We start from the raw sequence: 15,000 nt of genomic DNA, 5'->3' as shown, positions 1-15,000 counted from the left end.
TACTGGATGTTTTGTGATTCACAGCAGCTGTTGTATTTATTTTTCAGTATGATGGAATTCCCTCTGGTGACCTGCTGGAGCCTGGGTTAGCACTAGGTTACCAGCAGTTACTGGTTGGAAAGCTTCTGTCTGCAGGTCAACCAAGTCTCAATGAGATGTAGCACAAGTGCAGATCAAAGACCTGCTCCAGGTCCAGGGGCTAGAGCGGGACACCTCTGGGCCCATTGTGGCCCAGCTCCAGCGCCGCCTGCTCTTAATAAAACCAAGGGTCGGTCCCCTGGCGCTCTGCCCCCCCCCTATAGTGCACGTGCACACTAGGTGACCGTGTGTTGTTTGTTCCGGCCTGAAATGGAGCCCCCCCCATATGGAGGAGGTCATGGCCTGATGGTCTTTGTGGTGTGTTCTCAGAGGCCACCTGTATCACAGAGATGTCCGTCCTGATGGCCTGCTGGAAGCAGAACAACTTTGTGGACAGCCTGTGCTTCAGAGAGATGACGTCCTTTTACACCTGCGTCAACAAGGCTCAGGTGAGTCCCGACTGACCCGGGGCTCCTGCTCCCAGCTTCCTCAGGTCCCAGACCCTGGAGGCCACGACAGGGGCTCATGAGGTGGCCTGAAGCCGATGACGGTTTGGGTAATTATAGTTTGGTTGGTATTGAATAGCATTTATTAAAAGGTGAGATGTGGAACGAGAGGGGGTCTTTAACAAACGAGCCACAACAATCACCAACCATAGTTGTGTGTTGTTTGATTTCTACTCAAGGTTTTCATGGTTGTCTAGTTTCTGATTCGATATAATTAAATTTTGCCACTATTAAGAAACACGTCGTCATCCTATTGATGCTGCTTGATGGGTTAACCAAGTTAAGGCTATAATAAACCCGCTCTAAACGGTTCTGCTGAACCCTGGACCGGGACTGACGTGTCTGTTTTTGACAGGCTGCCGTGAAGAACCAGTCCAGCCTGCAGGGGGGGCGTCTGCCACCCAAACAAGTCAACACTCTGCTCAAAAGATTCCCCAACGTGACCTCTGAGATCTGACGAGTGGATCTCTGAGGACGGCTGAGTTCTGAGCGTCTGGACCGCTCGGTCCCGAACTGCTGCCACACCCAAAGACTGCTCCTGGTTCCGGACTTTATTTATTGTCACGTTTGTGTTCTCCATGTACGGTGGAATAAGATCCGACTCTTTGTTTGTCCCGAGTTCCCTCTGAAATAGTTAACAAGGTGATGTCTGAGCGTGGCCTCACCTCGGCACGTTAGCTGCAGCGGCTAATGGGCTAGCTGTGGCGGCTAATGGGCTAGCTGTGGCGGCTAACGGGCTAGCTGTGGTGCCTGCCTGGTGGAGCTCCAGAGGGGGGGTGGCCCCCCTGCACGGTCGTCCGGTTTCTGAACCATTACAAGACGGGTCAAAGGTGGACGACGAGGGACGGGCTGGGAAAGCTGAGCGCCATTTCCTAACGGCTGCCTCAAACACAAGGTCTCAGCTCTGCACGCGTAGCGGTCCCAGTCTCCTTCTGCCCCCGCCCCGGGTTCCTGCCCCCGCCCAGAACGTGCACGCTAGGTTGTCCCTGTAGGCGAGTGTGTTGGTGACTGGTGCTAAATGTCCTGGAGTTGTCCCCCCAGAGCATGGACATGGACCCAGGCATGGACCCCGGCTCACTTTAGGAGGCTCTGCAGGAGATTGACCGTTTATCCAGATGTGCAGATGTGCACAGCTCGGAGCATCATTGTCCAAAGGACCGGCAGCCGGAGGACTCGGGACAGGGTCCTTGTATTAACGCAGACTCTTCTTTTTCAATAAATGTGTCCAAAGTTCTGTTGTGGCGTTGTCATTCTGGGGTTCTGAGCGCTGGTTGATGGAGAATAAGGTGGAATAACGGGATGGAAATGAAAACCTTTGGAGAATCCAGCACATTATTATGGTTGGACCTTGGGGCCCGGTGAGGCTGAGCCGGTCCTGATGGTGTCATCAGAACCAGAACCAGGGTGCTGCTAAACAGGCAATGATGTCCACTTCCACGGGGTTCTGGCCCGGACCTTCAGCCCAAGATTCTGTTTGAGGTAACAGCCTGTCAGGGTAATAACCTGTCAGGGTAACAGCCTGTCAGGGTAACAACCTGTCAGGGTAACAGCCTGTCAGGGTAATAACCTGTCAGGGTAACAGCCTGTCAGGGTAATAACCTGTCAGGGTAACAGCCTGTCAGGGTAATAACCTGTCAGGGTACCAGCCTGTCAGGGTAACAGCCTGTCAGGGTAATAACCTGTCAGGGTAAAACCTGTCAGGGTAAGCAGCCCTGTCAGGGTAATAAACCTGTCAGGGTAACCAACCTGTCAGGGTAACAGGCTGTTAGGGTAATTAACCTGTCAGGGTAATAGCCTGTCAGGGTAACAGCCTGTCAGGGTAATACCTGTCAGGGTACCACCTGTCAGGGTAAACAGCCTGTCAGGTAATAACCTGTCAGGGTAATAGCCTGTCAGGTAACAGCCTGTCAGGGTACTAACCTGTCAGGGTAATAACCTGTCAGGGTCACAAGCCTGTCAGGGTAATAACCTGTCAGGGTAACAGCCTGTCAGGGTAATACCTGTCAGGTAATAACCTGTCAGGGTAACAGCCTGTCAGGGTAATAACCTGTCAGGTAACAGCCTGTCAGGGTAATAACCTTCAGGGTAACAGCCTGTCAGGGTAATAACCTGTCAGGGTAACAGCCTGTCAGGGTAATAACCTGTCAGGGTAACAGCCTGTCAGGGTAACAGCCTGTCAGGGTAATAACCTGTCAGGGTACCAACCTGTCAGGGTAATAACCTGTCAGGGTAACAGCCTGTCAGGGTACCAACCTGTCAGGGTAATAACCTGTCAGGGTAACAGCCTGTCAGGGTAATAACCTGTCAGGGTACCAACCTGTCAGGGTAACAGCCTGTCAGGGTAATAACCTGTCAGGGTACCAACCTGTCAGGGTAATAACCTGTCAGGGTAACAGCCTGTCAGGGTACCAGCCTGTCAGGGTAATAACCTGTCAGGGTACCAACCTGTCAGGGTACCAGCCTGTCAGGGTAATAACCTGTCAGGGTACCAACCTGTCAGGGTAACAGCCTGTCAGGGTAATAACCTGTCAGGGTAATAACCTGTCAGGGTACCAGCCTGTCAGGGTAACAGCCTGTCAGGGTAATAACCTGTCGGTAATAACCTGTCAGGGTAATAACCTGTCAGGGTAATAACCTGTCAGGGTAACAGGCTGTTAGGGTAATAACCTGTCAGGGTAATAGCCTGTCAGGGTAACAGCCTGTCAGGGTAATAACCTGTCAGGGTACCAGCCTGTCAGGGTAACAGCCTGTCAGGGTAATAACCTGTCAGGGTAACAGCCTGTCAGGGTAATAACCTGTCAGGGTACCAACCTGTCAGGGTAATAACCTGTCAGGGTAACAGCCTGTCAGGGTACCAGCCTGTCAGGGTAATAACCTGTCAGGGTACCAACCTGTCAGGGTAACAGGCTGTTAGGGTAATAACCTGTCAGGGTAATAACCTGTCAGGGTAATAACCTGTCAGGGTACCAGCCTGTCAGGGTAACAGCCTGTCAGGGTAATAACCTGTCGGTAATAACCTGTCAGGGTAACAGCCTGTCAGGGTAACAGCCTGTCAGGGTAATAACCTGTCGGTAATAACCTGTCAGGGTAACAGCCTGTCAGGGTAACAGCCTGTCAGGGTAATAACCTGTCGGTAATAACCTGTCAGGGTAACAGCCTGTCAGGGTAATAACCTGTCAGGGTAATAACCTGTCAGGGTACCAGCCTGTCAGGGTAACAGCCTGTCAGGGTAATAACCTGTCAGGGTAATAACCTGTCAGGGTAACAGGCTGTTACAGTAACAGGCTGTTCTATGGACAGGCTGGTACCCTGACAGGTTATTACCCTGACATGCTGTTACCCTAACAGGCTGTTACCCTGACAGGTTATTACCCTGACAGGCTGGTACCCTGACAGGTTATTACCGACAGGTTATTACCCTGACAGGCTGTTACCCTGACAGGCTGGTACCCTGACAGGTTATTACCCTGACACGCTGTTACCCTAACAGGCTGTTACCCTGACACGCTGTTACCCTGACAGGTTGTTTTATGGATTATATTGATCATTTGGAGGCTGCTTGCATCACTAGACAGCGCTGATCAGGCAGCACCATCAGACACATCACACCCAGACATGCCGAGTGTTGTTGTTGTTGTTGTCAACAAGGCCCGGTATCGGCACCATGGTGACAGTACCGCTGGACAGACCCCCCCGGGCGCTAAAGATGGATACTCGAACTCTGATTAGCAGCTCATCCTTTATTGCCAAGTCCTTCTGAGGAGTCCTCGGAACGGGAGGTGATCGCGTGCCGATCCCGCCGCGTGCTGCACACCAGCCGCTGAAGCCGGAAGCTGTGATCAGCTGATGGAGGAGGTGCGCTAGCAGAGGTGAGACACCTTCAGCCGGCAAAGCGACCGTAAAAACGGACAAAAATCGGGCTTCCGCGTGGCATGTCAGGTAGAAACGGCAGTATCTATCGGCCAAGGCGCTGACGGCCGGAGGGCAGGACAACTATGGACGGATGAGACTTTGTCGAGCAGGCGGTTGTCTTTGAGCAGCTGTTAGCATTAGCAGAGCTCGGATACAAAGAACGGAAAACACTCGGCTAGAAGCGCGGATCCCCGGCGGTGCGCGGCTTTACACGGGCTGACAAATGTCCACAACAGTGCAGGGAGAGTCCGGGAAGGCAACCGCGAAGCTCACGGCGCTGGTTCATGGAGAGAAATAGCGAAGAGTTCGAGTTAGCAGCGCACGGTTAGCTTCGGTGGCTAGAGGAAGCTAACGCGCAGCCCTCAGAAGCTAACCCGAAGTGAGCGGACCTGTTGTTGACTTCAGCTACATTTTAGCACAATCTTAAGCACCTTCGGTCGATGACAGCTTTTTATTCCCACTATGCAGCTATCGAGAAAGTTAGCCGTCAACCTGCCGCGGCTCGTCAGCTCGTTTAGCGGGGAGAGGAGAGGCTAAAGACGGCTTGGGAACGCGGCGAGCTCTCGTCAGGCGTCCACTCCGCTACCGCATCCTAATCTCGGGTAATCCACGGGAATACCCCGCGATGGCCGGAACACAGCCTCCCTGGCGGAATTAAACCGCACTTAATGACGTCACGGCGGCTCTGTGCGATTCATTATCGGCTCGAGCGTTTTTGGAAGCAACATTGAGTCCGTTCGGGAGCGACGGGAATGACGCCCGGACGCCCGTAGACGCTGCAGTGTAGCTGTGTTGTGCAGCAGCAGCAGCAGCAGCTGTGTGTGTGTGCGTGCGTGCGTGCGTGCGTGAGCGTGCGTGAGGGCCCAGCGGTAAGCCTCTCAGCTGTGTGTCTCCCCTCCCCCAGCACAACTCCTCACTTTTCCCGACTATCGGGCACTTTTGTGTGTTCGGTCCGTCGCTTTCGCCTCTCGGAAAAGGCTGAAACCCGCTGGAAACGTGGATGTGATGGAACTTATGTTCGCCGAGTGGGAGGACGGGGAGAGGTTCTCCTTCGAAGACTCGGACCGGTTCGAGGAAGACTCCCTGTGCTCGTTCATCTCCGAGGCCGAGAGTCTGTGTCAGAACTGGCGAGGCTGGAGGAAGCAGTCCGCTGGACCCAACTCCCCGACCGTCCGGAACAAAGGTAGGACCTCCGGGCCCGAGCATCAGCACCTGTTGATCCGAACCCGCCTCTGTCTCCGGGTCACCTTCTGAAGGTCCTTGTGAAGGGCTAAACCCGGAGCAGGGCTGCTATCGGACCGAGACGTGAGAAGGTTCCGTTGGAAAATGATTCTAGAATTCCAAAGCTGTTGAAATGCCGACCAGACTAATAATTCCTCCGGTTAAAGAAAAGAGTCAGTTTCTCTCTCTGGGTCAGAAACAGGGTCCCTGGAGGTGGTGGTTCTAGCTGTGGGCCTCGCTCCGTCCCCCTTTAGGGGGGAGGGACGCTAGTTTGGTGCTGGAGCTGATTTGGAGCTGCCTTGCTCCTGGGCTAGAGTTAGGGTTGGGGCTCTGGGAACGTCTGACAGCAGCCCAGACTGGCTGGAATGGTGGCAGTGGACCCCCCAGGCCAGGCCAGCCCCCGCTGCCTTTATCTGGTGGGGGGGGGGGGGGGTTAGGCGAACCCTAACCCTGAGATCAAGAGTGTCTCCAGGAGAGTTGCAGGAAGCCGCGGTCGGACTCCCAAACCGGCGGCTTCATGCAACATTCAGCCTTGAACAGGAGGAAACCTGTAGCAGAACCAGCCTGATGACTGACTGGGGGGGGGCATCATACAGAACAACCACAGTGTTGCACTGACTGTGGGTAAAGACACTGGCTGCAACTAGTTATAGTTAGTGGTCGAGGTGAAAACTTTAACCTTAAATACAGGTGCTCCAGGGTCCTTGGGTGTGAGTCCAGGTCCAGTTCAGTGACCCCCTCACTTCCTGGTCCACACCTTTTGGTCCGTCTCAAATTGGTCCCCCCCATAGCCCCCCCGATCTGAACCGCCCTCATCACTGAGGGCCTGTCCACCCTTCACACCCTCTCCACCACTCCATGTGACCCGCCATCAGGCACACCCTCAGGCCAGAACCACCGGCACACAACATTGACAACAAATGTTTCATTCCCCCTACCAGAACCACTGGGAACAACAGGAAGTGTTCAGGAGTGGTTTCTGATGTGGGTCAGGATTGGTTCTGATGCGGGTCAGGAGTGGTTCTGATGCGGTTCTGATGCCTGTTTTCTGTGATGACTTTGAACTGTTCAGAAAGTTGTAAATATGTCTGTTGACCTCTGCCCTGTTTAGGGCACAAAGTGAAGTCTACCCACCCCTCCCTCTACCCCCTCCCACCCGTTCACCCACCCCATCCACCCTCTACAACCCCTCTACCCCTCCCTCTACCTCTCCACCCCTCCACCCCTCCACTCACCCTTCCCTCTACCCCTCCACCCCTCCACCCCTCCACCCCTCCACTCACCCCTCCCTCCACCCCTCTACCTCTCCACCTGTCCACTCCCTATCCACCCATCCACCCCTCCCTCTACCCCTCCACTCACCCTTCCCTCTACCCCTCCACCCCACCCCCCCCCCCCCCCCCCCCCCCCTCCACCCCCCTCCCTCCACCTCTCCAAGACCTCCTGATGGTGTCAGATTCCTGCCCAACCTTCCTCTTTGCCTCTTTGCTTGTGTCCCTCAGATGGTCACGTGATCCCACTGGTGGAGTTGTCAGCCAAGCAGGTGGCGTTCCACATCCCGTTTGAGGTGGTGGAGAAGGTCTACCCCCCTGTCCCAGAGCAGCTGCAGCTCCGCATCGCCTACTGGAGCTTCCCAGAGAATGAGGAGGACATCAGGTGAGAGCTCTTCTGTAGCTTCAGGTCTCAGCTCCTGTGATGAAGCTGAGGGTTCAGGTGTCTGCAGCACCTTTTCCTAAAATCAGGGGAACATGCTTCCATAAGGAACCCATGCAGCTCTTTCCAGATGTGGGGTCCTCGACATGCAATGCAGCCTGGCTGATGCTCAGATCCTTCAGGTAGTGGGAAGCTGCTCTGGCCTGAATAGAGCAGCTGAGAGTTGTTCCCTAATGTTCATTGAAGCCCATCCTGGTCCCAACCAACCCTCAGGACCAGGAATGCTACTCAAGCTGGAAGCTTCTGAAGGTGCTTTGGCTGTGCACGTGTTTGCATGAACTCTACACAGCTAGCATCTACACGCTGATCCAACAACCTTCGGAGGAGCTGCAGTGACTCAAGGATACTTGAGCTGCGACCACAGACGCCCGCGGCCGCAGAAGGCCCTTCCTGTCTCTGGACCTCCGGTCTCTGGACCTCCGGTCTCTGGACCTCCGGTCCCTGGACCTCCTGTCTCTGGACCTCCGGTCTCTGGACCTCCTGTCTCTGGACCTCCTGTCTCTGGACCTCCTGTCTTCCTCCCACAGCTGCTCCACTGCTACATGTTCCATTCTGAACTCCTCCAGCCAAAGACCTCAGCACCACTTGGGCTGTGTCCTTGTGTTCTGCTGCCCCACGTGCACGCACACACCAACTGGCTGGTAAACGGGTCCTGCATAAGTGCAGGTACCATCCCCAGAACCATCATGGACAGCAGTGGTCATAAAGCCCATCAGGAGGTTTTCCTGTCTAAGAGTGAGGCCATCGTGTCCTGCATGTCAGAGGGTCGTGGGGCTGAAACCCATGTCCTCCTCTGCTCTAGGATATATAAACCCATGTCCTCCTCTGCTGTAGGCTATATAAACCCATGTCCTCCTCTGCTCTAGGATATATAAACCCATGTCCTCTGCTGTAGGCTATATAAACCCATGTCCTCCTCTGCTCTAAGGTATATAAACCCATGTCCCTCCTCTGCTCTAGGGTATATAAACCCTGTCCTCCTCTGCTCTAGGGTAATATAAACCCATGTCCTCTGCTGTAGGTATATAAACCCTGTCCTCCTCTGCTCTAGGGTATATAAACCCATTCCTCTGCTCGAGGATATATAAACCCATGTCCTCCTCTGCTCTAGGGTATATAAACCATGTCCTCCTCTGCTCTAGGGTATATAAACCCATGTCCTCCTCTGCTGTAGGGTATATAAACCCATGTCCTCCTCTGCTCTAGGGTATATAAACCCATGTCCTCTGCTGTAGGGTATATAAACCCATGTCCTCCTCTGCTCTAGGATATATAAACCCATGTCCTCCTCTGCCTAGGGTATATAAACCCATGTCCTCTGCTGTAGGGTATATAAACCCATGTCCTCCTCTGCTGTAGGGTATATAAACCCATGTCCTCCTCTGCTGTAGGGTATATAAACCCATGTCCTCCTCTGCTCTAGGGTATATAAACCCATGTCCTCTGCTGTAGGGTATATAAACCATGTCCTCCTCTGCTCTAGGATATATAAACCCATGTATCCTCTGCTCTAGGGTATATAACCCATGTCCTCCCTCTGCTGTAGGGTATATAACCCATGTCGCCTCGCTCAGCTAGGGTATATAAACCCATGTCTCCTCGCTCTAGGTAATTAACCCATGTCCTCCTCTGCCTAGGGTATATAAACCCATGTCCTCCTCTGCTGTAGGCTATATAAACCCATGTCCTCTGCTCTAGGGTATATAAAACCCAGGTCCTCCTCTGCTGTAGGCTATATAAAACCCATGTCCTCTGCTCTAGGTATATAAAACCCATGTCCTCCTCTGCTCTAGGGTATATAAACCCATGTCCTCTGCTCTAGGGTATATAAACCCATGTCCTCCTCTGCTCTAGGGTATATGAACCCATTCCTCCTCTGCTCTAGGGTATATAAACCCATGTCCTCTGCTGTAGGGTATATAAACCCATGTCCTCCTCTGCTCTAGGGTATATAAACCCATGTCCTCCTCTGCTGTAGGTTGTATTCCTGCCTGGCTAATGGGAGCCCAGACGAGTTCCAACTGGAGAGCAGCTTTAACAGGATCCGAGCAGTCAAAGACCCCCTTCAGATCGGTAGGTCTAAAGTCGTCTCATGTCTGAACCTCTGACAGGTGCGTCCACCTTTCCACGCCCAGCCCCAGACTAACCGCAGCCCCGGGCTAACTATGTTCCCGGGCTAACTCCAGCCCCAGGCTAACTATGTTCCAGGCCTAACCCCAGCCCCAGGCTAACTATGTTCCAGGCCTAACCCCAGCCCCAGGCTAACTATGTTCCCGGCCTAACCCCAGCCCCGGGCTAACTCCAGCCCTGGGCTAACTATGTTCCTGGCCTAACCCCAGCCCCGGGCTAACTCCAGCCCTGGGCTAACTATGTTCCTGGCCTAACCCCAGCCCCGGGCTAACTCCAGCCCCGGGCTAACCCCAGCCCCGGGCTGAACTCCAGTCCCAGTCCAGTGCCGTGCTGCTAAGGTGCTGCTAAGCAACACTTGTGTTTGATGTGGGCAGGTTTCCATCTCAGCGCCACCGTGGTGACCAACCAGTCGGGCCAGTCCAAAGGAGCGTACAACGTGGCAGTCATGTTCGACCGCTGCCGCATCACGTCCTGCAGCTGCACCTGCGGCGCCGGGGCCAAATGGTGCGCCCACGTGGTGGCCCTCTGCCTCTTCCGGATCCATAACGTGAGCAAGTGTTGGTCAGCGGAGGTCAGTGCTGCGCCTGCGCCGTTGCTCATGAAGGTGTGTGTGTCCAGGCTTCAGCGGTGTGTCTGAGGGCTCCGGTCTCCGAGTCCCTGTCCCGGCTGCAGAGAGACCAGCTCCAGAAGTTTGCTCAGTACCTCATCAGTGAGCTGCCACAGCAGGTGACGTCCACGCCACATGTCCACGTGTCCACGTGTCCACATTCCCCGTCCTCTGGATCCAGGGGACGGTCCTAATCCGCTCTGCCTCCACAGATCCTGCCCACGGCCCAGCGGCTGCTGGACGAGCTGCTGTCCTCCCAGTCCACCGCCATCAACACTGTGTGTGGAGCTCCAGGTAGGCAGCGCCACCTCTGGGTCAGACCGGTGTGGAGGTGGAGCTGGGGGTTGTTGGGACGACTCTCAGCAGATGTCTGTGCTTCCCCCCAGACCCCACCGCGGGCCCGTCCGCCTCGGACCAGAGCACCTGGTACCTGGACGAGTCCACGCTCAGCGACAACATCAAGAAGACGCTGCACAAATTTTGTGGCCCCTCACCTGTTGTGTTCAGGTAAGAAGCTGAAGGCCTCGGCCCGTTGAATGGATGCGGGAGCTGCTCGCGCATGTGTGACCTGTGCCACGTGCACGGCCGTGGAACCCTCTTGATGTGTTCTGCTGGCGGTGAATGGTTCTGAAAACCAGATCTCGTTTGGCAGTGACGTGAACTCCATGTACCTGTCGTCCACCGAGCCGCCCGCCGCCGCCGAGTGGGCGTGTCTCCTGCGACCTTTAAGAGGGCGTGAGCCAGAGGGCATCTGGAACCTTCTGTCCATCGTCAGGGAGATGTTCAAAAGACGAGACAGCAACGCGGCGCCGCTGCTGGAGATCCTGACCGAGCAGTGTCTCACCTACGAGCAGGTAGGGGAGGGGCCACTTCTAGCGCTGGTGCTTGGGTCCAGACCCACCAGAACATTCCCGACCATTTAGACGGTTTTATTTCAGTCCCTTTTCAAACGAGTCCTGCCTAGCTAACCAGCTAACCAGCTAACCAGCTAACCACCCAGCCTTCGGGGGCCCAGCTCCCATCACTCACCTTGGACCAGTTTGCTTTTGGACCCACTCCAAGGGTTACTGAGCAGGAGCAACGCATGCGTAGCGGTTCCGTGTCGGACGTCCTTGTTCTATAACCACGTGTCCTCTGGACAGATCATCAGCTGGTGGTACAGCGTTCGGGACCGGTCGGCCTCCCACAGCAGCGCCAGTGGTCACACTGGGCGGGGCAACGGCCAGTCGGAGGTGGCCCGCTCACTCCTGTGCCAGCATGTGGTGATGAGATGGTGGTGCTCTGGAGACTGGCGGTGCTGGACCCCACCATGAGTCCCGGCAGGTGAGCTTCCGTCTCTGCCAGGTGGAATGTCCTGCTCCTGGTTCCCTCGCCTGCGGCCTGCTCAGGATCTGTCTCCGTGCTCTCTTCCAGGCGTCTGGAGTTGGCGGGCCATCTGAACAGTGGCATCTGAAGGTCATCGAGATCGTGAAGAGGGGGCAGCATCGCCAAGTCCTTGGACAACTGTTCCAGGGCTTCAAACCTGCCGTGGAGTCCTGCTACTTCAACTGGGAGGTTGCGTACCCCCTGGACGGCATCACCTACTGCAGCGCCGATAAAAAGAGCTCCACCTTCTGCTGGTCCAGGGCGGTCCAGCTGCAGAGAGGGGTCAAAGGTGCTGCGGGGCTCATGGAGAAGGTTCCGACTCAGGGGGCGCTGCCAGAGCTGAAGGCTTTTCTGGGGCGATTATAAAGGCAGGGGAGGCGCTTACGCCTCCCAGCAAGAGGTGGCGGTGCGACCCAAGGAGACCAAACGCAAGGGTCTGTCCATGAGCGGCGGAGGAGGGGCTGGTCCGGCTGGGTGGCACCATGTCTCTGACCCTAGAGGATGCAGGAGCAAAGTGCATGTACAAGGTCCCAGCCCATCATTCGGAGGAAAGATGAAACTGCCCCAGGGGGGCGGTAAGGGGTCCTCCGCCGGAGGTCCTGGAGGGGGCATGGCCCTGGCTGGGGCTAAACATAGCAGCACCAAGAGGAGGACCAGCAGCGAGACAGCTCTCTGGAGCCGGACCTGGCTGAGCTCAGCCTGGACGACGGCTCCAGCCTGGCTCTGGGCGCCGAAGCCAGTAACACCTTCGAGTTTCTCCCCCCCCCACCAGAGATGCTGCCCTCTCTGAGTCCTCTGCTGCGAGACTCCCATAAACACAGCTGCAACGGTGGGGGCAGCAAGATGTTTGACACCAAATGTGCTGGACACTCCCCGCCCACGCTCCCTCCTGCTGAGCCACATCCTCCCAGCTTCCATCCCAAAGAGGCCGTCGGGAGCGCGGGGAGCACGCCTGCCGCTGCAGGGAAGGAGGCTGACCTGGAGGAGGTGCCTGCCGAGAGCAGAGAGGAGGACCTGGACTCCACCTCCACCTCCACAGCACGCTCCAGCACCACGGAGAAGTTTGCTAAGCCCGCGTCCAACTACGAGCAGGTCCCAGTAGGCAGCAGGCCAGAAGCTGGACCAGCTAACAAAAGGCAAGGAGCTGCAGGAGGAGCTGCAGGAGCAGCTGCAGGAGCAGCTGCAGGAGGTGCTGCAGGAGCAGCTGCAGGAGCAGCTGCAGAGGAAGGGTTGAAGAAGCCGTGGAAGAGGAGTTGTGGGTGAGGATGACTACCAGGCGTACTATGTGGGTGTGGCCTCAGAAGAGGGCGTGGACCGACAGATGGCTGACAGCCTTCATCAGGAGGAGGAGCCAGACATCTTTGCTGGAATTAAGCCACTGGAGCAAGAGAACCGCATGGAGGTGAGGAAGAGTTCAGCCCTGGGGTTTAGGTGAGACCTCCTTGAGTTCTGAGCACGCTGTCTTTAAACCAGGTTCTGTCGCGTGTGCTGAGGCGCTTCACGCTCACGGCTACAGCAACGAAGCGTGTCGGCTGGCGGTGGAGCTGGCCAGAGACCTGCTGGCTAATCCGCAGACCTGAAGGTGGAGCAACCTCAGACTAAGGTAGGTCCCTGCACGCCGTCTGAAAACCCCGGGACCTCCTTCTGATCGACCTGCTGGGTTTAGGGGAAGAAGAGCAAAGTGTCCACCACCCGGCAGACTCAGGTAGCCACCAACACTCTATCAAAGGCTGCGTTCTTCCTCACCGTCCTCAGCGAGCGCACGGAGCTCCACAACCTGGCCTTCAACACCGCATGTTCTCCCTGGAACTCCAGAGACCACCAGCATCCACCAAGCTCTGGAGGTACACACACGCAGCTTCCCGCTGCCCCACCCTTCACAGGCTAACGCTAACAGAACGCGCGGGCCGTATGCTCTTGGGCCGGCAGGTGAAGCTGGCCTACCAGGAATCGGAGGTGGTGGCCCTGTTAAAGAAGATTCCTCTGGGGGTGGTGGAGATGTCGGCCATCAGGGAGCGAGCAGAGCAGCTCCGAGACGGGAGCTTCTGTGATTATAGACCGGTGCTGCCTCTCATGCTGGCCAGCTTCATCTTTGATGTTCTCTGCACACCAGGTACGGCCTTTGTTCACGCCTCCTTAGCTCAGGTGCTTTCAAGGGCTTTTTAACGCCCCTCTTCCATATCCCCGGGCAGTCGTATCACCAACAGGTTCTCGTCCACCGAGCCGAAACCGCAATACTGAAATGCCCGGTGATGAGGAGCTTGGGTTTGAGGCCGCTGTCGCTGCTCTTGGTGAGGACGGGTCCTGCATTTTGATCCAGCTGTGTCGTCCAGGACTAGACCAGGGTTCATGCTGTGTGTGCAGGTATGAAGACCACTGTGAGTGAAGCAGAACATCCTCTCCTCTGTGAAGGCACCAGGAGGGTGAAAGGGGACCTGGCCTTGGCTCTGATGATCACCTACAAGGACGACCAGTGCAAGCTGAAGAAGGTAAAGCACAGCTGCTCCCTCTGGGCCCCACATGTGGGGAAGATCAGCAGCAGGAGGGGGGCAGTGGTGGTCCACATCCAGGATCAGCCTCGCTGAGCAGTTAGCAAACATGTCAGTCAGTGCGTTAGCGTTAGCCGTGGATCACTCATGTTCCAGCATGCTGCTCCCTCCCTCCATCATCCCTCCCTCCTCCCTCCATCCTCCCTCCCTCCTCCCTCCATCCTCCCTCCATCCTCCCTCCCTCCCTCCTCCCTCCATCCATCCCTCCATCCTCCCTCCATCCCTCCCTCCCTCCATCCTCCCTCCATCCTCCCTCCCTCTTCTCCTCTCTTCTCTTCTCTCTCCTCTCCTCTCTTCTCCTCTCCCCCCCTCCTCTCTTCTCCTCCCTCCTCTCCTCCTCTCCTCTCCTCTCCTCCCTCCCCTCCCTCCCCTCTCCCCTCCCCTCCCCTCCCCTCCCCTCCCCTCCCCTCCCCTCTCCTCTCCTCTCCTCTCCTCTCCTCTCCTCTCCTCTCCTCTCCTACCCTCCCCTCCCCTCCCCTCCCTCCCCTCTCCTCTCCTCCCCTCCCCTCCCCTCTCCTCTCCTCTCCTCTCCCCTCCCCTCTCCTCCTCTCCTCCCCTCTCCTCCTCTCCTCTCCTCTCCTCTCCTCTCCTCTCCTCTCCTCTCCTCTCCTCTCTTCTCCTCCCTCCATCCTCCTCTCCTCTCCTCCCCCCCATCCCCTCCTCCCCTCTCCTCTCCTCTCCTCTCCCTCTCCTCTCTCCTTCCCTCCATCCTGGATTCTGGAAAGCGCCTTGAAACAATTTTGATTGTATAAGACGCTATATAAATAAAGATTGATTTGATTTGATCCTCCTCCCCTCCCATCCCCTCCTCCCCTCCCCTCTCCTCCCCTCTCCTCCCCTCTCCTCTCCTCTCCTCTCCTCTCTCCTTCCCTCCATCCTCCTCTCCTCTCTTCTCCTCCCTCCATCCTCCTCTCCTCTC

At 56.2% G+C, this 15,000-nt stretch overlaps 1 protein-coding gene and 1 pseudogene across 1 annotated transcript in view; both read left to right on the top strand.

Moving 5' to 3' along the window:
- LOC115248349 (coiled-coil-helix-coiled-coil-helix domain-containing protein 1-like) overlaps positions 1-1,819 on the top strand; it is a 3,157-nt gene extending 1,338 nt beyond the window's left edge. The window contains exons 2-3 of the mRNA XM_029832003.1: positions 409-527; positions 940-1,819. Of these exons, the coding sequence (XP_029687863.1) occupies positions 409-527; positions 940-1,041 (221 nt within the window). The 3' untranslated portion in view covers positions 1,042-1,819. The remainder of the gene's footprint in view (positions 1-408; positions 528-939) is intronic.
- A 2,531-nt stretch (positions 1,820-4,350) lies between these two features.
- Positions 4,351-14,132, top strand: LOC115248340 (zinc finger SWIM domain-containing protein 8-like; annotated as a pseudogene).
- The last annotated feature ends 868 nt before the right edge of the window (positions 14,133-15,000 follow it).

Source organism: Takifugu rubripes, unplaced genomic scaffold (genome assembly GCF_901000725.2).
Source record: "Takifugu rubripes unplaced genomic scaffold, fTakRub1.2, whole genome shotgun sequence".
In the NCBI taxonomy this organism is placed as follows: domain Eukaryota; kingdom Metazoa; phylum Chordata; class Actinopteri; order Tetraodontiformes; family Tetraodontidae; genus Takifugu; species Takifugu rubripes.
Note: the sequence above shows the minus strand (reverse complement) of the source record. Positions and strands in the feature narration are given on the sequence as shown.